Source organism: Amphiura filiformis, chromosome 10 (assembly GCF_039555335.1).
Source record: "Amphiura filiformis chromosome 10, Afil_fr2py, whole genome shotgun sequence".
Taxonomy (NCBI): Eukaryota; Metazoa; Echinodermata; class Ophiuroidea; order Amphilepidida; family Amphiuridae; genus Amphiura; species Amphiura filiformis.
The window spans coordinates 68,424,011-68,449,182 of NC_092637.1; the positions used below are offsets into that span (position 1 = coordinate 68,424,011).

The following is a 25,172-nucleotide window of genomic DNA, read 5'->3' on the forward strand; positions in this document are numbered from 1 at the left end:
TTCAATGTGGTGTCATAATGTGCAAGACTAGATAGTGCATCTATTTTTTAAAACAAATTTGCCCCGATATGGTTCAGTTTTGAAATTGTGATTATTTTCCAAGTGTAAGGATTCATTTTTGGCGCAGTATAGACAAAAAGGTAGTTTCTGTCATGGAGCTAGTAAATCCTAGAGGAGCAATATTTTACGTAACGCTTTGTTCCTTTGTGCCGATTTGATTTTCCGACAAGCTATTCATCGAAAGGTACCTTTTGTTCATGACAAAAGAGTTCCGCCATTAAATCGGTAACTAACCTGACAGCGCATTAATGCTTTACCTAGCTGGCAGGGTACTGTCAATAAGTGATCAAACGAAAGTTCCTTGAAAGCGTCTACTTGTTCGAAAGGTACTTTGTGTTCTCATGAAGCACACGTGCGTGATTGAGTTTGCCGAAAGCACAAAGGGCACACTTTAGCCATCGATGTACAGCTCGTTATCACCCACCTGACTTTAGTGAGTGACGGAGTGATAAAGTGTAGGCCTATGAAAGAATACAGAGATATACAGAGAAAGGAAAAGAAAGAATGATAAATAAATGTAATAAATATTATAAACTGCAAAAACAGTGTTTAGAAATTAAACAATTTTCTAAACACAATTTTGCCTTCACTTTGTAAAAACGTTTAGAAGCTGAACATTGGTTAGTGATGGTGTTCAATTTCTAGACATCTGACATCCATATTCTAAAAAAACCGTTTCTAAACACATTCTTGCCTTCACTTTCTAAACACTGTTTTTGCAGTGAATTTCGAAACTAAACACATAACAGCACTTGGCAGCCATTTGATAATATCAAAGCCTTTATGCGTTACGTAATTGATACGCCCGATCAGATGTATTTAACACCTGCCAAACACAAGTCACCCAACTTTGAAAACTGGACGCTGAATGTACACTCTCATGAATATTGACTTGCAACATTTTCCAATATGTCAGCGCTCAAATCGGACACAATAGAACAATAAACCCTGCAGTGCGTTTGTTTCTGTACGCGCATTTTGATACCCATGTCGCCCAATTTTGTTCAATATTAACAACAAAACAGTAATGGCGGTATTACATGCCACAATACTTGCATTTTATATCGATTGATCTTTGTAAGCGCAAATTTGGTTCCACATACATGACAGCTCAAGAACCAGTTTAAGTTCTTCTTAGAACCCCCCCCTTTTTTTTTTTTTTTGCACAATGCTTGCGTTTTATATCCATTGATCGTTGTAAGTACATACAACTTTTAAATTCTGTGTTTTTTTTAATAATGCTGTGTTGTTAAGGCCCGGTCACACTATGACGAATAAGGGTGAACGGCAAGCGACGTTAAGCTGCGAATTGCAATTTTGAATTTACCGTAACTCATCGTGTGTTGCCGTTAGTTGTCGCTGACGAATCCGTTAGCGACCGCAGACGGCCGAAATTATTCGTCGCGTTCGTCGGCAAATTTTCAACATGTTGAAAATTTTATGACGGCAAAAGAAGTAGTTGTGATTCCGTTCAGATTTCGTTGGACACCGCAACCCTAATTTCTTTGACGTTTCCATACCGTGCGAAACCGTCTTTAGTCGTTTTGAGGTCGTCACAATTTCGTTGGTAGTCGTTGTCAACGACCATTGACGAAAAAACAACGGCAAGTGACGTCACATCTCGAACCCTGACGACACATTGCGGCAAATGACGAAATTGTAACGATCTTGGTGCGACAGTGACTTGCGAATTTTGTGCGGAGGGTGACGGATGTTGACTGTTGGTGGCGGGTCATTTGCGAGTACCTGCGCTATGGAAACGGTGGTCTGCGATGGGTTACGATTTTTAAACGATGGTCCACGATTTTAAACTTTTTGTGCGATTTTTCACATTTTTTGACGTCAGTTCGATTTCAATAGACTGTCCGGCACGATGCAATTTTGAAGTTCATATAGAAGGAAAAATCAATAATAATCAAAAATATAATATTTTTGATTATTATTGATATTGATATATTATTATTATTGATATTGATGTTAATATTTTTGATTATTATTGATACTGGTATTAATATTTGATTATTATTGATATGTGTAATATTTTTGATATTAATATCTTTGATTATAATAATTGATATTTATGTTAATATTTTTGATTGTTATTGATAAGAATAGTTTTGATTATTATTGATATTGATTTTACTATTTTTGATTATTGGTCCTGTGTCAGAACTTGGGGGTACCTTTGTGTTACATAGTAAAAAAATGAAATGTTTCAGACGTTTTACCTACACATCTCATTTGAAGTGCTTTATCCTCCTGAGCATTTTGACACCGTTTTTATGGAAATCGGTTAAAAAATGAGAGAGTGCGGGCAAAAACAATCACATAGTAGGTGGGATTTAAGCCCACCTCTTTTTTCCACATTTACAATCATTCGGAGCAAGTATTAGTCTTCTAAATGACCTTCTGTATTTATTTACTTGGTATAGATGTCTGGGAGTTCATTTTAGATCAAATTTACGATACGAATCCCTCCTCCTAATCCTCCTCCTCCTAATCCTCAACCACCCTTGGCACATTTCATGCCAAACGTCATAAGAAAATATTAAAAAATATTTTAAAACAGGTTAAAAACATGAATAATGTAGAATAAATTAGCCTCAATTTAAGACCTGATTGAATCTTCTAAGTGAAGGAATACTCATGAGACAGTGTTTTGAAATCCAAGCTGCACATCAAAATGTAACAAAACCACCTTTTAGGGTACCCCAGTATATGACACAGGATCTATTAATGATAATTTTTAAGAATTATTATTGATATGTGTAATATTTTTGATTATTATTGATATTGATGTTAGTATTTTTGTTTATTATTGATATAGATATTAATAGTTTGGATTGTTATTGATATTGATTTTAATATTTTTGATTATTGTTGATGTTAATATTAATTTTTTGATTATTATTGATATTTTTGAGTGGATGACCAGAACGTTGTGAAGAGTGGGAACACCAAAATGGAGTATACAACCCGCATGCTTTGATGTCGGCCGCCGAGTCACGTCATAAAATATAATAAATAAATGTTCATATTTATACAGCACCTTTCACATGTATCAAAGCGCTTTACATTTATTCCGCTGTCATTAGAACATGTCAGCTGCCATACAATGCCTAAGGCATGTTCATACCTTTGGGCGGCGCTTAATGGACAATATTCCTAACAGCTACCCATTTCACCCCTGGGTAGAGAGAGGCAAGTGAGGTAAAGCGCCTTGCCCAAGTGCACAACACGATGGCACCGCCGGGGCTCGTACTCGCAACACTCCGATTGCGAGGTAGACCATGTACCACTTCGCCACCGTGTCCGTATCATCACCGCCGCGATCCACCGTCAGCTGCCTTTCCTTGCCGCAAGCAAATCCGCTGCCAGCCGTCTGACCTCGTTGCTTATTGTCATGCTCCGTCGAGACATCGTCACTCGCCGCCCAGACAACGTCCGGTTTTGGTCGATAGTCTCCGTTTCCTGCATCAGCCTTTCGTCCCTTGCCGTCGTGTTGTCGCTGAAGGTCGTTCCCACTCGTCAGCGAATCTTGTATGTCCTCTTTTTGTCGTCGCTTTGCCGTCAACATTTTGTGATTTTCACGTTCGTCACCTTTCGTTGGTTATCGTCCGTCATAGTGTGACCGGGCCTTAATATTGAACGAAATTGTGTGACTGGGGTATCAAAATATGCGTACATAAACCACCTCTATAATTATGTTAAAATATTGTGAAAACGATTAAAAGTTTTGAAGCTATCATGGCGGTAGACGTATATGTAACGGCTGCGTTACGTTCTTGTGAAGTCTTTAGTTTGGACAAGTGTACAATGCCGTTGCTGTTCAAACTCTCAAGCTACAATTATACTAATTCCAACGTACATTGTTTCTTTCATAGCGTCCAAATAGGTGACGGAGCCGGAGTAACTGTATACATCATTGATACTGGTCTTCGTCATAGCCATGAGGACTTCGGCGGTCGTGCAGCTTACCACTGGGATTATCAACCAAGTGTAAGTATTGACAGTCAAACAGCGAGCAAATTCCCGCGCGAGTTTTGTGATTAAATATATGATTTCTACGCTGTCCCATCGACGCCAAAAAATAAATAAATCAAAAATCAAAAAAAAAAAAAAAATTTCTATAAATTTTTTTGGGGGGAAATACTTAAGTAAAAATAAAAAAATAATTAAAACAAAAAAAATATAATTTTTTTTCTATTTTTTTTATTATTTATTTTATTTTATTAATTTTTTTGGCGTCGATCGGACACCGTAGATTACGGTCAAATTTTCATTGTGTTATTCTTTGCCAAAATATTACGTAATTATTAGTAACAACTGTCAAGGAGGGTTTCTGCTAATTTTAAGCCGAAATAATGAGGTAAATAAAAACAAAACAAGTTCGCCGCTTAAAATGTGAAGCTCTATCATTGGGGGAATCAGCGAATAAAGCCGGGGTCTTCGGTGGGCATAACAATAGTGCAAAAAGCTGAAATTTGAAAAGAACGAGGGCGTCCATGTGAGGAAATCACCCATTATTGGTGTTTATAAAGCATAATTATTATAATGGAAGTGATAGTCTAAATGAACAGTTGCAGTCCTACGTAGGGCGTATTAAGTATCGTTGGGTAAAACCAGGACCTAAAAAAAAACCCCATGTGCTCAAGGTGAAATTGCGTGGCTTTAAGGTTTTAATATCATAAACTTCAGTGGCAAAATCCACCCTGCTCAGAAAAGAGTTAAAGGTCATACAGGGGTCAAATTCAAATTTGATCTTGTTTAAACCACACCAAAGTTAGTATCCTTAGCCAGTTTCTGTCAACTTCGACCTTACATAATGTTTGCGATTGAGCCACATGCAGTCTGCGTCCGAGATTACACCAGGTATTCCTCTACCGTAGTCACTATTCTAAAAGGTTTGGTTTGACATATCTGCGACTTTACGCTTCTCGTCTAAAAAGCCAAAAAGGTCGAAGGTTACATTTTGGGCTCAACCGGGCCAAAACAAGGTCAAAACCACTCCCACCCATATTTATGCAATACCATTCAAATGCCTGTAATAAATATTCAACCTCTATACGGTTCGATAGAAGATGGATGAAAAGTGTTTACACCAAAAAGCTATACTAAGATCACAAACCCTATAGGGTATGTGCTAAAGCTGGACATACAGGAGGCAATTTCCCAAGCAATTGCCTGTTGCAGACCACCTCAGTCTGCACACCTTGCAACAAGATTGCGCCGTGTATTTTGGATTTGCAAGGTGAAATTAATCCCCCGAGCAACATGCACCAAGTAGAGACATGCTTTACTTTCAAGGTTGTTGCATGCAATCTAACATGATCTAACCTCCTCGAGCCAATCAGCTGAGGGAACACCAGCTGGTCGCTGCATTCATTTGGGAAATGAAGGGACTAACTTGATTCACTAACATTGTAATATGTGCACACGGCATGCTACATTGTATAATACAACTGTAGGCCTATGCTGTTGTTGCTGTTTAGCCCGGGGTTTAGCCTAGTCAAATAAATTCTTAAACATGGCCAAAGCAACACCTATATGGCCCAAAAATTTCTGGACAAGTATGAGGACCACGAAGTTCTGTGCACGTGGCGCATCAAGCTTACCATGACAAGAAAAAGCGAACAATCGCTTTGAACAAAATAGCGGACGAAGTAGGAGTGAGTGGTGAGTGCACATAAAGTTTTCAATACTTTGATTTCAGCTGGAAGGGTCGGTACATCTCTGTTTTCCACCTTTATGTCATTCCCAACACGTTTACCATATTGATAACGTATAATTTTGACAACATTTACTTCAGGTTTTGTGTCACTTCTAACATCACTAGCTACATTGTCATCAGGCAGCTCAGACAAGACGTCCTTCGAAATCTTGTCTAGGTCTTAACCTATCCATGCATTGTTTAATTCTTCAGAATTTTGTGAATCATACTGCAGTTACTGTCCGTTTTTCCTATACACAATACACAGTGCTCTCACCATTGACGCGCGACCTTTACAAATAGTGTATGTTAGAAGTATATATGCATTTGCCTTTGTGTAAAAAATAACCGGCCAATATTTAAAGTATTCTCCAAACTCCTAGCAAATATATTTCTCTAATATGACCTAAAATTACAGCTAGGTTAGATGTTCAGAAATAGTCGCACTTTTGTAAAATATGAGTGAGGGCAAGGCATGAGCTAGCCAACTCCCCGTGTTAATTGAATGGAGATTTGACCGAAAATATTGGTAACGGACCGCTCGAATTCTGAAGGATGCTACAAAAAAAAAACGGTATAGGCTACATTTAAAGTATTCTATGAAATTCTAGAAAATATAGTTTTGTAACATGTCCTAAATTTTTAGCTAATTTAGGTGTTTGGAAGTGTTCGTACTTTTGTGTTTTAGGAAGGATATGTAAACGTATGTAATATGTAATATGAAGAAATTATTTCCAAACCGTGTTAAGTCAACAATCATTATGTTGCTCATTTTCAAGAACGCTGGTTAACAATAAGCAGAGTTTTGTCTCATTTCGTGAACAAAGGTCCACATACCATTGTTACCTTTCGTTTCCTTTATAATCGGTTACCCAACTGAAACTATAATACCAGTCATTGCGATACCGCACAGATAAAAACAGACACATGTGTACAACCAGAGAAGATCTGATTTAATCAGTTGAGCTGTTTTCAATGAGTGTTATCTTGGTTTAATAGCTTTTAATGGGGTTAAAGTCCTGCAAAGGTCGTGGTGAATTCTACTGTAGACATGAGTGCATCATGTCAGACTTACAATGGTTACAATCGACTCAAGCGTTTAGAGAGTCATAGTTTAACCTACTAAGTGCATCAGCGTTACCATTGCTGCGTCCCCTGACATGTACTACATCAAATGTATATGCTTGAAGTTTAATTGCCCACCTAGCTAAATGACCAATTGTTTGTTTCTTGCTGAAAAGCCATTTCAGAGCACAATGATCTGTGACTACCGTAAATTTTACACCATGTTGTAGATATGGGGCATATTTTTTGACTCCTTCCACAACTGCCAAGGCCTCTAATTCTGTGGTCGTGTAATTTCTGTGTTTGCTGGGTTCAAATATTTTAACATAATGTTATGTAAGTATTGACACAATATTTGACAAAAATGTTTGCAAAAATAATTTACAATAACATTTTTTGAAAACATTTAAAAATATTGTTGTAGTGTGTTTTCATACAAAACGTTTTAAAACGTTATCATGACCTTTGTATAACCCGACATTTTAATGTTATTAAAACGTTTTTACCTAAACCAAAAGCCAAAATATAACTTATTTAAAACGTTTTTGTGTTTGCTGGGATAGGCCTATAATGCGCAATATAAAAACAATGATTCATCAAATTGCCCCCCCCCCCTCCCCCGTCGGGATGTGGGAGGGGCCCACATGCGGTACTAATGCATGAAGAATACATTGTGATATACACCAGGCACAAAAAGAAACTCGTCAGTTATATTCATCCTTGCTGTTCAATAACTTGATAATTTTGGATTATTCTGAAATATACATTTTGTTAATTGAATTTTCTTTCTCATTTGACACCCTGTTTGTGAACATTGAGCAAGAATTGACCAAGATATGCACCTCCAAACTCTCAAACCCCAAAATGAAAAGTTGCAATTTTAACGTTTCAATTGTGCCTGTTACACTGTGTGCTTTATTGATTGGCCCGTGGTGCTTGTTGGCAAAACAACGATGCGTTCCCATTGAAAATCGTTGAAAATGCAACTTTTGATTTTGCGGTTTGAGGCTTTGGAGGCGCATATCTTGGTCAATTCTTGTTCGTTTTTCACGAACAGGGTGTCAAATGAGAAAGCAAGGTCCAATTAACAAAATGTATATTTCAGAATAATCCAAAATTATCACGTTATTGAACAGCAAGGATGAATATAACTGACGAGTTTCTTTTTGTGCCTGGTGTATAAGAGTAATTTGTAAAATTCGGTATATGTTAAACATACAGAGTGTCGCTACAAATTGGGACTTGAATAGTAGGCCTATATCCCAAGGGAAATACATACACACACTCACTCATCTCCACCCAACCTCCCCCACCCCACCACAAGTCCACCCCGACGGCCACACAAAGCGAAATGATCGGGGAAATGATACAGCTAAAAGGTCCACATCAAACCTTTGACCCAAGTTGACTTAAACAGTACGACAGCAACTTCGTGACCTCTTTTGTTCGACAGAAAATTTATACGGGTTGGTGAACACGGGTTACGTAACACAATGTTGAAATTTTAGCCGGCAAACGCTTTTTATCAAAATAGCTCCAGAAATGGAAGACACGGGTCGTATATTGCTCCATTCATGTACCCTGACCACAGATAAGACATCAAACATTTGTGTAAAGCAACAAATAACGTGTAAAAGTTGAATTAAATGGAAAAAAAGAAGCTTGAACATGTCCAAAGTAGCTCGGAAAATGAGAAAAATTGCATGTCACGAACACAAAAATGTTCATATCATCAAGCAAGAAAAAGCGCCGAAATCAAAAATGGGTGTCATGTTATAGAATAACTTAAGTTAGCTTGCCTGAAAATTTCGTGAATTTTGGTTGGCGTAGGCCTATATTGTCAGTCGTATATTGAACATGTTGAAATGTTTATCTTTGTGCGTGACTACTGTCACGCCATATATTGTACGGCCGATGTTTTTCCTGCAAAGAAACTTTCATTGTCAATTGTCCATTGTTGGTTATTTAACTTGAAAATAATACTCCCATCGTTCAAACAATTTTAAAAGTCAGCATAAAGGTTTGTGTTACATTATTTGGACGGTGTTAATTCATTTCAGAAATGGAATGCACGAGTGAGCCACTGATTGGGAATAACATTGCTATTATTGTCACCGAATTAATCCTACCTCTGGTATCATGGTATGGCTTAGTGGTAAATACGTGTATTTGGAAGTTCGATCTTGGTTCGAACCCCGCAAGCACCTCTCTTTGATTTTTGATTTGATTTTAACTCATATTTTTAAATCCTAGTTTTCATATTTTTATTAAAGCCATAATAAACGATTTCGGGCAAATTTGAAGTTTTGTTATTCCAAAAATTATAACAATATTTATAATATTAGTAAATAACTGTCAGGAAGGTTTTCACGTTACATTTGAAGCAGAAGTAGCCTCGGAGATAAAAATGAAAGAAAACACTTAATATCTTGACCGCTTAAATGTGGTGTTCTATGGGGGATTAATCTTAATAAGACATCAAAGTTATAGTTGCTCTATCTAGATAACGAACTTGGCTGATTCCAATTAGGTGTAATCCGAGGTGTAAGTTGGACATTGTGTAAAAATTACAAATATGCCAAAATATTAGGTTTGAAATTCGTGTATCTCATGATTTAATATGTATGCATAAAAGCTCATAAAATATGTTGCCGATAGGGGAGGGGTCTAGTCAAATTAAAAATCGTGAAAATCTGTGTTGACGTTCCTTTATTTGATAGGCCTATATATATTCTTGAACTTTTAAAAATTACTTAAGTTTGACATGCTTTATTTGATTATTTCATATTGAAAGCTACTGAACTTACATGCATTAAAAAAAAAATGAACTCGAATGTAGGATTAGGCTTAAACATGAACAAGAAATAAATCATGAAAGAAGCGGGCCTTCAAGCTGACATTCATTAGGCCTATATTATTAAAGACAAAAGGGAGAGGAAAAAAGAAAAGAAAAACGAACTGGAAAATTCCACATAATCGATAAGATAACATGGGAATCGAACTCTCAACCTTCCGCACTGCATACCTTCGCTCTGTCCACTAAGCCATCGCAACTTGGTCGGGCGAAGGGTATTCTTTTGCTATGTTATTTCTCGTTCAACGTGTTCAAGGATCTCACTCAACAACAATCTTTTCAAAACTGCTTGTACTTCAGTTAAATGAGATGATACTACCTTCTTTGACGACTACAATATTGTGTTACACAATAGAGTATTTTGCATTTATTAAATATATAACAATAGACGTTTTTAATTGCTATATTAATCAATATAACATGTATATAATAGACAGCGCCGTCTGGCATCCATTTCGTGAAGCATCGTGACACTTGCCATACTGCAGTTACTGTCCGTTTTTCTATACACCTACACACAATACACAGTGCTCTTTCCCATTGACGCGTGACCTCTACAAATAGCCCTACGATAAAGTATGGGGATATGACTAGTTAACGTCGCTGTGTGAAAAATAACCGACCAATATTAAAAGTACTCTTCTAAAGTTCTAGAAAATATAGTTTTTTAACATGTCCTAAATTTTTAGCTAATTTAGATGTTTGGAAACATTCGTACTTTGGTGTTTTAGTTAATGTTATAGGTAATAGTACATTGCCTAGTTAACGTTGCTGTGTGAAAAATAACCGGCCAATATTAAAAGTACTCTTCTAAAATTCTAGACAATATAGTTTTGTAACATGTCCTAAATTTTTAGCTAATTTAGGTTTTTGGAGAGGGTCGTACTTTTGTGTTTTAGGAAGGATATGTAAACGACAGATAACACCAAAAATATGAAGAAATTATTTCCAAACCGTGTTAAGTCAACAATCATTATGTTGCTCATTTTCAAGAATGCTGGTTTACAAAAAGCACGCCATTGTCTCATTTCGTGAACAAAAGTACACATACCATTGTTTCCTTTATAATCGGTTACCCAACTGAAGCTATAATACAAACCTTATTGCGATATCGCACATGAAAACAGTCACATGTGCACAGCCAGAGAAGATCCGATTTAATCAGTTGAGCTGTTTCAATGAGTGTTATCTTGGTTTAATAGCTTTTAATAGCTTTTAATGGGGTTAAGTCCTGCAAAGGTCGAGATGAATTCTACTGTAGACATGACTGCATCATGCAACGTGCGCTCACGACACGAGGAATCAAAGAACGCAACTTTTCAACCTACGACTAGGTTGTTCCACCGCTCATTTTCGCTGAAATTTTAATACAAGCTGTGATTAATTAATGTTTATCACAACAGAAAAGCATTAGACCGGCGTTTCCTCAAAGCTGTAGATATAACCATTTTAGTGATCGTGACATGCATTTTCTCTCATTTTTTAGGCTACTTCGCGCACCAAAAGCATTCATTTTCTCCACAATAATTCAACTTTTACACGTTATTCTTTGCCTTATACTCATGTTTCATATCTTATCTATGGGCTCAATATGGAAATGAAGGGAGAAACGACTCGTGTATTCCATTTTTTTGATGTTTTCTGAAAAACCGTATTTGCCACCTGATTTTCAATATTGCGTTACGTAACAGCAGAGGTCACGCCGGTAAAAATTACCGGAAGTGAGCTAAGTTGCTGTCGTACTGAAACATGACTTGATCCTATACGGCATCAGTCCATGCAGCATCATCTCAAACGTCATCGTTCATTAATACACATTGCATACTTCTTACTAGGGTAATATTCGTTGAGGAAAAAGAGATGAGTTTTTGAACGCAAAACCCGACAGCAATCAGTGGCATGCTGGTTCGATAATGGACAAAAATTCATCAATTTTTGGCATGAAAAGGTGTTCTCAATAATATAAAACTTTGATTTGGCCACGATGCATGTTAAATGAGTACCATTATCTAGCCGAGTCATCCAGTCGTAGTTCTAAGGAATTTTCATTTTAAAATTCGAGATTTTCTCAGATCCGGAAATTTGAATATATAATGCGCAATATAAAAACAATAATTCATCAACTATTTGACCCCTTCTCCTCTTCGGGTACGTGGGAGGGGCCCACACGGGGGGAGGGGGGTACTAATGTACATGCAGAATACACTGTATGATAAGAGTAATTTGTTGGGAAAATGAGACCAAAAATCGCTTGCCACCCCCGCCCCTCTCGGCCCGCCAAAAAATCGTTGCCCCCCCTTGCACATGCCAAATTTTTGGGATGTCAATTTACAAACTTTAAATGGTCTTTATACATGTTGCGAGCGCAGCGTGAAGGAAAATAATTTTGCATATTTTTAAAAAAGCTTTTCCGTACGGTTTTCCTAAGCATTTTTAGAGTGTTTTTATTTAAAAGGCGCCCCAAGAATGTGTTCCAAAAAGCCCCAAGAATGTGTGCCAAAAATCACTTGCCCCTCCTCTCGGCCTGCCAAAAATTGCTTCCTATCCCCTTTCGGCTCACCAAAAATTTCTTGTCCCCCACCCCTAATTTTACCCTCCCCCAGGGCTCATAAAATATTGCACAGCCTTTAGATGTCCCCATTTTCTCTGCTAAAACAAACAAAATAAACATGAAACACCCACCCAAACGAACTAACTAAACAGAGCCCTACAAACAAATACATCTTGAAACGCAAGCCCGTCGGCCGCCCGGGGTCGGCCGTTCGTGCTATATAAAACATGAATGTAATAGCTAGGCCTACCCGAAACGATTCTGTTCATCAAACTCCAGCACAGCCCGTTATTGACCAGGATTTTAGTGTGAGGGACAGGCCGAAAAGACAAATTTTTATCCCAATTTGTAAATTTTTTATCTCATTTTTAGTCATTTTAAGGCCCGGGGATGTTCCCCACCGACTCCCCCTGGGTACCCCACTTCCACCCAACCAATCACAGGCCTCAAAAAATATTGACCGGGCCGGTCGGGTTTTTTCTGGCTACATTACAATAGGGCAGTGTCTTTTAGGCCGAGTGCGTCTTGGGTCGAGCTTGCAACTGATGATCAGTATAATTGCATGAGGCTGACATCTTTATAGTATGTTTTATAGAGATAATTGTGTTGCGCATGACAGGTGACAAGCTATTGCCTGTCAATCAAATATGTTACCAAGCATCGGTAAACAAATTTAACAATAGGAGCTGACTGAAGGTGACAAAATAAGCTAAAATGGTCATTTTTACACTTTTTAAAAATTTTTTTTATTTCACATCATTGGTATGCATGTTTTCTTACGTGTAAGATGATAATATATTTTTTGAGCTGACAAAGCCATAACAGATTTTGTTTAACCTTAAATAATTTGTTAAGATATGCCTTGTTTGTATTTCCCCAAAGTAAAACACCGTAATTAAAATAGGGTACAACTAGTGAACAGTAAAGATTATATAAAGTTTGTTCGGGTAAATAATGCTTCACCTTGTTCAAAACGCCAATATTTCTAGAAGACACATTACAAATATTAACAATCTGTTTCTTCCAAGAAAGATTTTCATCAATAGTTAGACCCAGGAATTGTGCTTCTTTAACACGAGCCAGTTTACAACCATCTAAAGATATTACAATATTATTGTCATTGATTTCCTTGGTTTTGGACACAGTACCTAAAAACACAAGATTTGTCTTTTTTGCATTGAGTGAAAGTTTGTTAGCTTTGAACCAGTTAATTACCTCCCACAGCTCATTATTAATTACATTACAGAGTTCATTATTATTTTCATGTGAGTAGAAAACAGTGGTATCATCAGCGAATAAAATAAATGATAGTAATTCAGATGTGTGAGCGATGTCATTCAGATACAGAGAATCAGTGTCCTGGAACAAACTCAACATCACTTGTAAATCCCCGGTTCCTCTCACTACAAAACGTTTTAAAGGTGCAATGAAAAATCTGACTTAATTAATTATGTGATTATGTAATTTTCAGCTGTTCTTCATCATGCATCCCTCTTATATATGGCCTTACTATGGGTGTGCCCATTTGTGTTGACCTAAGGCCCTTGCTGCAGTCTGCTGGGGTGTCGGTGTTTGTTACGGGGGTTTGCGGTTCTTGCCCGGGTGGCCGACGGTCTTGGCGTTGTCGCTTTTCGCCCTGGAGGCCTAGTTTTCTAATGTGGATTACCTGGGGCGATGGTTACTGGGCCACAGGCGGTCTGCCCGACCGGGCGGGGACCAGGGACCCCCGACTCGGCAGCGGGATCCCCGTTGGGTGGTAGTATGGACCTTCTGCTAACACGAATGGACTTACCCATAGTTTCGGCACTAGTGCAATATTGTCTTTTATAGCAGTGTATTTTAATGTGTATTTTTATTGTGTCTCTCTTAGGGCAATATATGGGTGTTCGGGTATGGATGGACAGCCGGGTGGTGTCCTGGGCGCGTGTGGATCGCTGGACCTTTCTCCTTGGATGGGGTGCTGTTGGGGACTGTGACTGGTTAGGGGCTGGGAGAGGATCAATTACTGTTGTTGTCTCCCTGGTCCCTGACCAGCCTGGGGTCCTACCAGTGCCTTAGTCGGGGTTGGGGTCCTGCGGCCTACATGCGTCTGGGAGTCTCTTTTTTGCCGATTACCTTTTTAAATCTGTGTGCTAGTTTTTTACTATGTATATTATTGTTCCATCTGTATTTTTATATGTTGTTTCTTGTGTATTTTATGTTGGCCTTGTGCCACCTGGGCACCTTGGGAGAACAATGCCAGTGCATTGAAAGGTTAACCCAGGTTAAATAAGAATGAAATAAATAAATAAATAAATTCATATAGATGATGAAAAGCAGAGGACCCAATATTGATCCTTGTGGAACGCCACATAAAATCGGTTCATAAGATGAGACTTCTGAATTGTATGACACATATTGTTTTCTCTCAGAAAGATAATTTGAAAACCATTGAGATGTTACTCCTCTAAAACCATAGTGTTCCAGTTTGCTTATCAAAATATTATGATTTATGGTGTCAAATGCTTTTGACAGGTCCATAAAATACCAGCTGTGTGTTTCTTTTCACTACTTGCATTTTCAATGTCACATACAAAATCCAAAACTGCCATATATGTGGAATGGTTGCTTCTAAAGCCATACTGCTTTATCATACAAAACATTGAACTTATTTAAAAAATCAATACATCTATTATACACTATCCGTTCAAGCAATTTAGAAAAACATGGTAACACTGAAACTGGTCTGTAGTTACCAAACATTTCAGGGTTGTCTTTTTGTATATATTGAACTACCTTTGCCATTTTTAAATCATCTGGCACAACACCTGTGTTTAAAGAGAGATTTAAAATCCTTTGCAGTGGATATGCAATTTCATTCGCAACTCTTTTAACAATATCGGATCCCATACCATCGTGACCTGGACTTTTTCTACTACCCAAAGTTGCAATAATTTTCAGAATTTCTTCTTCAGTGGTTGGTTTAAAGAAACATGTAGAACTATTTGGATTTTTTAGATAATCACAAACATCTTTACCAGTATGGCTTATACTTTGTGCTAGTTTGGGTCCAATATTTGAAAAATACTCATTGAACTTATCAGCAATTATCTTAGGATTTGTTATTGTTTCTCCATTACTAGATAATGGGCCTGGGAATTGAAATTGCCACGTGTGTGTCCAGCTTAAGATCAACAGGCTCAGATTTACTTTTTGCTAGCCCCTTTGAACGGCAACATAACAAAGTGTCACACCCCAAGAATTCTTGCTTCAAGTTAGTTGCTTGAGTATTCTAGTGCTAAAGAAGCATTGTGGAAAATCTGGCCCTAATCAGGATTCTGCCCTATATACTAAAGATCTGACTCGTTTGTACTTTCATACTTACTACAGAACGGAGGCGAGGATTGCAACGGACATGGAACTCACTGCGGTGGTACTACCAGTGGAACGATTTATGGTGTTGCATCCGGTACTCAGCTTAGAAGTGTTCGTGTGCTCAGCTGTTTTGGTTCTGGTTCATGGACTAATGTTATTGCTGGTATGTACTCTCATCCCTATACACGGCTTAGCCCCTTCCAAGGGGTAGGGTCGGTCGATGGGATTTTTGTTTAATAATAATAATTTTTTGAAGGTCATGATAGCCAAAACTTGTTTGCAAAATTAGCTTAACAAAATAACCCAAATAATGTACCCACAGCATGACCGACTTAAAGTACAGACTTGTTTTTAGATTGCCTCTAAACAATTTTACCCGGTTCGGAAGATTTGCAAGCCAACATACGATAATATACACCTCTTATGCAAACCACTCCTGGTATAGAAAACTCAAGGAGGTGAAAATTTGTAAGGGCAATGTCGTATCACTTGGTCTCAAACATTCGTTCATATTCGGCCATTAAATAATTATGACGCATGGTACTTCGGTTATATTTATAAATGCGCTTTTATAAATACGAAAGTGACTCATGGGCACGACATACCCAGATGTGCAATGATTTTTTGGGCTGTGGTGACTACATGTAGGGTTGGTTTGGGGTTAGGGCGTATAGGTGCGCCTGGCTACAGAGCACGTAGCTGTAGCCATGGTGCCTATGTTCGAGGGTATTAGGTTCGATAGGCATCCTTTTGCAGCGAAGTGAAGTTCATATAATTGTGTGCAAGCATGGTGTAAGGAAAAAAATGCACCACCCTCCACGACCACCCGACCCCCAGGTTCACACACCCAATAGAAAATGAAGGATATAAATAATAACGTAATGTTTACATATTTATATTAGCAATAATAAATTATCTAAAGGGAATAAAATTGTTCAAAATACTCCATTTAACAAACATGCAATATTCTCAGCAGGTATAAGTTAAGTAAATGGAACAGCCAAACCAACGATGTAGGATCGGCGGCGTGTATGTGTCTTTCACTGTTATCCCTCCCTCTGAACTTTTTATTTTATTTATCAAATTTCCACACATTTGAAACAAAATGGTCCAACAAGCGACCAGAGAAGATAATCAATTAATAGACGAAGCATCAAGGTGTCAAATACATAGATGTATTATTATAGTTATCATCGTTTGTATAGTTTTCCACATATTTGAAATATAATATTGTGTCACTAATGATTTAATAAAGTCTATCAATGCATTATATAATAAATTGAAGTGTGTTGATCACGGAATGTATTGGTTTTTATCACTTTACTTGGACAAGAAAAATGTATTGGCGTCAAAGCGTAGGCACGGAAGTTCATGTTGGTAAGGGTAAACAGATGGTGAAAATCACGTTTTTCACATGGGGTTTAATGGTTATGGCCCCCTATGCCTCAATTCTTTGATCAAAAGTAGCGATTTACTTCCAAATTATTCCTTACCTTTCACGGCGCTGTATCTCCGCTAATATTTGACGGTTTCAATCGGGGGTTTTTTGCAACGCATTTGTACACGGTCATCGCCGGAGGCTACTAAATGTCCTAGTGATGCGCAGATCGATGTTGCACAATAGTCTCATGTTGTTCAGCCTTTCCATTTAAATGTATAGGAAGACCACCCGCTATGTAGACTTCGAGACTTACTGCCTACAAGCTGTTATGGCAACGCATGTGTGTATTTACAAAAGCGCATTTATAAATATAACCGAAGTACACTGTTTAAACTCCAACTTAGCTAAATCAGGAAAATATTTTTAGCATACTGCAGTTACTGTCCGTTTTCCTATACACAATACACAGTGCTCTTTCCCATTGACGCGTGACCTCTACAAATAGCCCTACGATAAAGTATGGGGATATGACTAGTTAACGTCGCTGTGTGAAAAATAACCGGCCAATATTAAAAGTACTCTTCTAAAGTTCTAGAAAATATAGTTTTTAACATGTCCTAAATTTTTAGCTAATTTAGATGTTTGGAAACATTCGTACTTTGGTGTTTTAGTTAATGTTATAGGTAATAGTACATTGCCTAGTTAACGTTGCTGTGTGAAAAATAACCGGCCAATATTAAAAGTACTCTTCTAAAATTCTAGACAATATAGTTTTGTAACATGTCCTAAATTTTTAGCTAATTTAGGTGTTTGGAGAGGGTCGTACTTTTGTGTTTTAGGAAGGATATGTAAACGACAGATAACACCAAAAATATGAAGAAATTATTTCCAAACCGTGTTAAGTCAACAATCATTATGTTGCTCATTTTCAAGAATGCTGGTTTACAAAAAGCACGCCATTGTCTCATTTCGTGAACAAAAGTACACATACCATTGTTTCCTTTCGTTTCCTTTATAATTGGTTACCCAACTGAAGCTATAATACAAACTTTATTGCGATATCGCACATGAAAACAGTCACATGTGCACAGCCAGAGAAGATCCGATTTAATCAGTTGAGCTGTTTCAATGAGTGTTATCTTGGTTTAATAGCTTTTAATAGCTTTTAATGGGGTTAAGTCCTGCAAAGGTCGAGATGAATTCTACTGTAGACATGACTGCATCATGGTACGATTGCCTGTGTTATTAATTGGCTTCTTTGCCACATTTAGATTTTTTTACCTTTTTAGGTAGATAGTACTCCAAGGAGCTCAAAATCAAGTTGTTCCCATTTTTTCCGACCAGCCGTTTGGCCGCCAGTTTGTATTTCAAAAATGGCCGCCATTTTCATTATATTTTGCCTTATATTTCAGCTTGAGAGTGACGTAGCAGGCTAAAAATGGTGGCAATACCCATGTTTGTGATAACAAGGATTCCAGAAAAACCTATAACTTAACTGTAGCTAATTTGGTTTGGCCGCCATCTTGAATTTCAAAATGGCCGACATGTTAAATATACTTTATCTCGGCTTGTGAACAACATAGAAAGTTACAAATTGTGGCAATACCCATGTTTGTGATACCAAGGACTCCAAAAAACCATTATCTTAACTGTAGCTAATTTGGTTCGGCCACCATCTTGAATTTCAAAATGGCCGACATATATACTTTCACCTATATCTCGGCTTGTGAGCAACATAAACGGCTAAAATTGCACGTGGCAATACCCATAATTATGACATAGGTTCCAGAATTACTGTCTTTAAAATTGCAAATAATGCCTTTTGCTGTTATCTTTAATTTCAAAATAGCTGTCATTTTAAATGTAATTTACTTAATGTCCTGGCCTGTGAAAATCATACTTTGTGCGATTTTATAGTTTATAAAATTTAATTGTTTTTTAAACCAAGATATCCAAATTGGGCTGTAAAGGCTATACATTATTTTAAGGTTTCATAACATGACTGCCATCTTTAATTTCAAAATGAATGCCGTATTAAAAATATCATATTACTTATATTTGTTGTACGTAACTGACTTTGTTTCCATTACTGTGTACACATATTCCTCATAATTACCGCAATTTAAATCATGTACAAGGAAATGAATTTGTCGTACAGTAAGGCATGATGCTAATAATGAAACTAAATTTTCTTAAAAGAAGTGCGCATTCTCACTGTCTGAAAAAAATTCCAGACTCGGCACTGGTGTTGCAACTGTCCTCGGATGTATTACATTTGCAGAGTTCACTACGATTCCAAATTGTTAATTTGTGGCTGGACGCGGCGAATGAGCCGTAAACTCGGCAAACTTCATTTCGAGCTAGAGGTGAAAATATATGAAAATCTCGTATTTTGGCGAAGTTAAGATTTTTGCAGATTTGAAATGTTTAAGTTTTCTTCTAAACACATACAAAGTTTTATTTTAAAGAAATAAGTGGAAATATGAAATAATCAACATTTTCTGAAGCCCATCTGATGAAAAAAATTCCAAAATAGATAAAACAAACATACAACAGAGCTCATTAAATCTGCAAAACAATAAAATATCAGTCTCAATCTTGTTGTAAAAAATATTGTAATGATACCCATAACGTGTCTGTGTAAAATTTGAAGCAATTAGGATGTAAGAAACATACTGGTTACTACGGAAATATGCTGGTTTTCATTTCAAAAATGGTCATTTTGCTTCCCTAACTTTGAACGCGGTTTTCTTGGTTTCTTTTGATTCATGACAACCTATAACAAGCCATAACTTTGCTTCTGATTGTCATATGAAGTTCATTGAGGTGTCATTTTAATCCCCGAAACATGCTCTTTGCAAATATGTAAAAAAGTAAAAATGACCACATTTTGCAAATGCACTTCGTATAGTAGAACACATGGTCTTATCGCAGTTACATTTAAAGGCTGCAACTGATTCAGGTGCTGCCTCCAGGTGTGTTAAAACAGGTACTAGTGTTGTTCCTTTGGTGCTGACACCCACGTTTACAAGGATTGGGTATCTTTGGATGTAATACGATACCCTGTGCCCACATTTGCACATGTTCTTCTTTTGTGTGCTTTGGATGTAATACTATACCCTGTGCCCACATTCTTACATACAAACAATTAACTAACAATAACCGGCTTAACAATTAACTCTTAAGGCAGCTGTGTACTCTCAGACATGCATGTAGTAAAAGTGCCATAACTTTGGAATTATTCACGCAAGACATATAAAAGTATACATTTTTATAAAGGCAATACATCAATGAATCTTAATATAAAAACAGATTTGGTGTAATAACAACAATTATGAAGACAATCACAAAAAAGTGAGCTTTTGGCAATTTTTGTTCGGTACATCATAACAAAAAAACACTCTTTCCAAAAATTTTTGTTTTGTTTTTTTCTTAATCTTGAGACACCATTCCAAAAACGGTTTTTTTAGTTTTTTTATATTGGCCTTATTTTTTTATATATTGACTATATAAGGCATCAAAATTAACTTTTTCAAATTCACAAACGCCTATTTGCACAAAATGATGCCTAAAATCGGAAATAGACCAAAATATATTGTAGTCATGCTCCGTCGAGACATCGTCACTCGCCGCCCAGACAACGTCTGGTTTTGGTCGCTAGTCTCCGTTTCCTGCAGCAGCTTTTCGTTCCTTGCCGTCGTGTTGTCGCTGAAAGTCGTTCCCACTCGTCAGCGAATCTTGTTTTTCCTCTTTTTATCGTCGCTTTGCCGTTAACATTTTGTGATTTTCACGTTCGTCACCTTTCGTTGGTTATCGTCCGTCACAGTGTGACCGGGTCTTTATCAAACGAGTTCCGAGGTAAACAAAAGTTGCCAGTTGATTTTTCTTCAGCTATCAGATCGTCAAAGACGTGACTCAAGTTGTATTGCCCCTCGTCTCTATTCATGGTTTTCCCCGCTTTCTGATGGTGATGGCCTCCTTTATCCATCTCTTATATCTATCACTCTCTTTGCCTACGATTCTAGCCTCCTCCCAATTGATGACATGATTGTTGTCCACTACGTGGTCGGTAATGGCCGATTTATGAACTACCGATTGAGATGCCTTTCTGGTGCCTCTGGTTTTAATGTTGTCACCAATTTTCTCAGCCTCAGTTTTGTGCTCCTCCAAGCGTTTACCGAACTTTCTTCCTGTCTCCCCAATGTATGACAAATCACAGTTTTTACATGGAATCGAATATATAACGTCCGTGGAAGAATGGGGATCTCGGTTGTCCTTAGGATGAACCAGAAGATTCCGCAGCGTACAAATGGGTTTCATGGCGGTTGAGATGTTGTAAGATTTAAACACTCTCGAGATGCGCTATAAACAGACACACCACCTGTAAATCTACCTCTTTGTTGTTGTCTCCATCCGGCCCGAGTAGAAGCAGTATATTCGGAAAACATTTTATAACATTTTTTCATGTTTAACAGTTCGAGACCATGTTTCACTTAAAACAAATATATCAAAACCTGTGCAAAAGTTCAGAAAATCATTATCTTCGAGTTTAGACTCTGACAAACCATTTATATCCCATACCATAAACGAAATAAAAGTGTTCAAATATGTTAAATGTTCATTTATCTCATTTTGTTTGCGGTGGGACCGGCCGTATCCCTATTTACTTTCACTTTCATTTGTTGCATCATTGACAATGTAGGTCTTCTTACTGTTATATCTTTACCGGTAACTACTAATTTACTATACCGTAAGTCCGATCTTTTGATAGCTGGATCCTTGTCAAGTTGAAGTTCCTTTTTCTTGTCCAATAGGCGTCTTCTTTATTTGTCTTGTGCCTGCCGAGTAATCGTCACGGATGTAATAATTGGTGTCTTTCAGCTTTTTGGCTGCGCCTAGAACGTGTTGTTTATCTTTGAAGCGCGAGAATTGAACAATTATAGGTACGAAACTTGGGGCCATTTGATATTCGATGCACGCGTTCTAAACCTTCACCTATGTTAGTTTTTAAGTTATTTTTGACGAAGTGACGCACATTCAGTTCGGATCATCCCAGGACTCGTTTGCCTCTCCCTCAATGCCACAAAAGAGAAGATTGTTTCTTCGAGATTTGTCTTCCGATTCATCCAGTCTGGCTTTTACAACTTTTAGCTCATTTTCCATAGCGCGACATCTTTCTTTCGTTTCATTCAGCTCAGCTTCTAGTTCAACTATCTTTTTCACTTGGTAAGTATTTGATTTGGTGTTTTTATTAACTTTAACAACAGCGCTCTTAACATTTTCAAGTCTATTTCCAAAATTTTTCAGTTTATCATCAACAGAGTTCTTCCATTCTAGCAAATTGTTAAGCATGGTAATTACCTGGTTAACTTGTCCCTTGGTTGCTGGTTCCTGACTTTCCATATCCATTTGTATAGGCTGATCAGGTGCAGGGTTGCTTTCAACGTCATTTGCCAGTGCCAGCATCCTTGGTATATGTGGTTGATATATTGAGCATGTATGTTGAGCATGTACCTGACCAGTGAAAAAACTTCCGATGTCGTTATCAAAGGTGTTGTTATTATATATATGATAGTCCATACAAAGCTACCATAGTCGGTAGAAATTGATCTGTACAGTACAACAGCCCATTTGTAGCATACACAACGTACGCTATAACGATGACTGCACTCATCAGTCCATAGCAGCTATCGCGGGGTTCATATTTCCCGCCTGGATCATATTCCCCCATGTCCGTACATTTCTCCACGATACTGGTTGTGTAAATCCTCCTATTCTAGCTCTCCATATAGTCGTAGGAACACCCATGGTATCCAAGTTTATTCAGGAAACACTTTAGCACTGCAATTTTACCATAATTTTCAGTCAGGACGCACACAGTCGAGTAATAATAGATGAAATTGGTGAGAGCGAGACGTTGACAGTGTTTGTATTATGCCGCCATTTTGTGTAAGAATGAGTAAGAAGTCATCAGACCTATAAAATCAGTAGTAGGTGTATGTACATCCTCGTTTAATAAAATGGATATTAAACTAAGTCTCCCATGATATAGATCAGTTTAATTTCATTTTTGTAAGTTTAGACAACATATTTTCAGCAAATAGGTTAAACTCACCAACATCTTGATCTGGAGACCTATAAGGCAATAGAAACAAATTAGTTCGATCTTTCGATCGACCATCGATGCTTGGTCGATCCTTATTATTTATGAAATCAAATAATTGACCATTATTAATTAACATACAAATATTTGCCTGTAATGATATTAAAAAGTCAAAATTAAGCATTAATTCCGATTAATTAGTTGTTATTTCATTAATAACCAGCATCGAAGCAGCATCGACGGTCGATTCAAAGATCGAACAAATTTGTTTCTGGTGCCTAAACAATGTCAATTATTACATTTTTAGATTTTGGACGTTCAATCTTAATAAATAGAGTTTCTGTGTTTTCAGGATGGTGAATCTGGTTCAAATCTTTTCTTATACCATACCTTACACTGTCGTCAACATATAAGCAAACACCTCCCCTCCTTATTATGTCGATTATTAAGTTCCAAATTGTAACCATCTATCCGAAAGTAATCATGAGGCTTATCTTTAAGCCAAGTTTCTACAAGTCCTATGACATTCAATCGTATATGACAACCCTGTAAAAACTCTTTCAATTAATCCAATTTTTTTGCATACATCTGATGTTAGCATTTAAGGGGTCGAGCTGTCTTGTATCAAATATCTCCGAAATGAGAGAAATTTGCCATGGTTGGTGTGAATTTTTGCCTAGCAATATTGACCACAGGATCAAAATTGATGGTGCACATCAATGACCAATCTCTCTAGTTTTATATTTGAGCATGGTCACTTGTGTAAGGTCATAAGAAATTATGTAAATAGGCCTGTATTATATAATGTTCCACATCGGCTCACGCACTTTTTTCACTCAGTCGAGATTTCATAACCTTACCTCGGGCCGATCTCCGTGTCATTTGGCTAGAATATGTTGGACACTCCCTAGAAAGAATTATGATACTTATTTGGGTCTTCGGACCTCAACATGTGCCTTAATATATTTTGTCTAGACAGACAATGTCATGTGATTTTGCAGGGTCAGAAACGATAATGTCTACATGCTATTTTGTCAATCAAAATTCGTGAATTTCCCCACTTTTAAAACGAAAAAGACTTCTCTGGTAATGGTCACAGCGAGGAAAATCAAATTTGCGTGCATTCATAACCTACTTCATGCTCAAATTTATTTGAATTGTTCTAAAACAAATCCAGTAAAATAGGTGATGTTGACATACCTCTCAATGACGTTTCGTGCTGTGTCACAGCACTTTCTCAAATTGAATGACCAGCTTTGACCTTAGACGTCTGTTGCTTCCTGTTGGTAGCTGACGTAGGTGGCGCTGTTAGTAGCTGATCATAGATGTGCGGAAGGAAGTAGTTTCCACAATCGCTGTTGTGACGGTGAGCCTGCTCCCTCTTTCGTATCCAAATTGATTCCTTTATATGCCTTCTTTTTCTGTTGGTTTCAATGTCTTTTATCTTGGCTTCGTCCCAACCGATCACGTGATTGTCTTCAGCGACATGGTCCGTGAGAGCGGATTTTCCTCGGTGACAACTTTTGTTAATCACCCGTAATCGCTCCCGAACCAGTTCTTTTTGAGCTTTATTAACAATCTCGCGAGCCTTGCTCGTATTTATAGGACATTTTAAGCGAAGACTGGGCGGCGTAATGTCTAAATCGCGGCAACGTAGTGTAAAAACACGGTGGTTTCGATGCCGGGCCAATTTCCTCTCATTGGATTCATACTTCCTTACTTCCAATACCGCTGATTGTCCGTAATTTTGTCTCAAATCCGCAAATAGATTCATCAGGATTGTCCATTGAAAATTATTTGAATTGTTCTAAAACAAATCCAGTAAAATAGGTGATGTTGACATACCTCTCAATGACGTTTCGTGCTGTGTCACAGCACTTTCTCAAATTGAATGACCAGCTTTGACCTTAGACGTCTGTTGCTTCCTGTTGGTAGCTGACGTAGGTGGCGCTGTTAGTAGCTGATCATAGATGTGCGGAAGGAAGTAGTTTCCACAATCCCTGTTGAGAGTGTTAGCCTGCCCCTCTTTCGTATCCAAATTGATTCCTTTATATGCCTTCTTTTTCTGTTGGTTTCAATGTCTTTTATCTTGGC

The 25,172-nt window shown here is 37.5% G+C and overlaps 2 protein-coding genes across 2 annotated transcripts in view; both read left to right on the forward strand.

Moving 5' to 3' along the window:
• LOC140163210 (aqualysin-1-like) overlaps positions 1–25,172 on the forward strand; it is a 121,370-nt gene that overhangs the window by 16,178 nt on the left and 80,020 nt on the right. The gene's annotated exons all lie outside the window — the stretch shown is intronic.
• LOC140163298 (aqualysin-1-like) overlaps positions 1–25,172 on the forward strand; it is a 58,158-nt gene that overhangs the window by 15,740 nt on the left and 17,246 nt on the right. The window contains exons 5-6 of the mRNA XM_072186697.1: positions 3,956–4,059; positions 15,610–15,757. Coding sequence (XP_072042798.1) covers positions 3,956–4,059; positions 15,610–15,757 — 252 coding nt within the window. The remainder of the gene's footprint in view (positions 1–3,955; positions 4,060–15,609; positions 15,758–25,172) is intronic.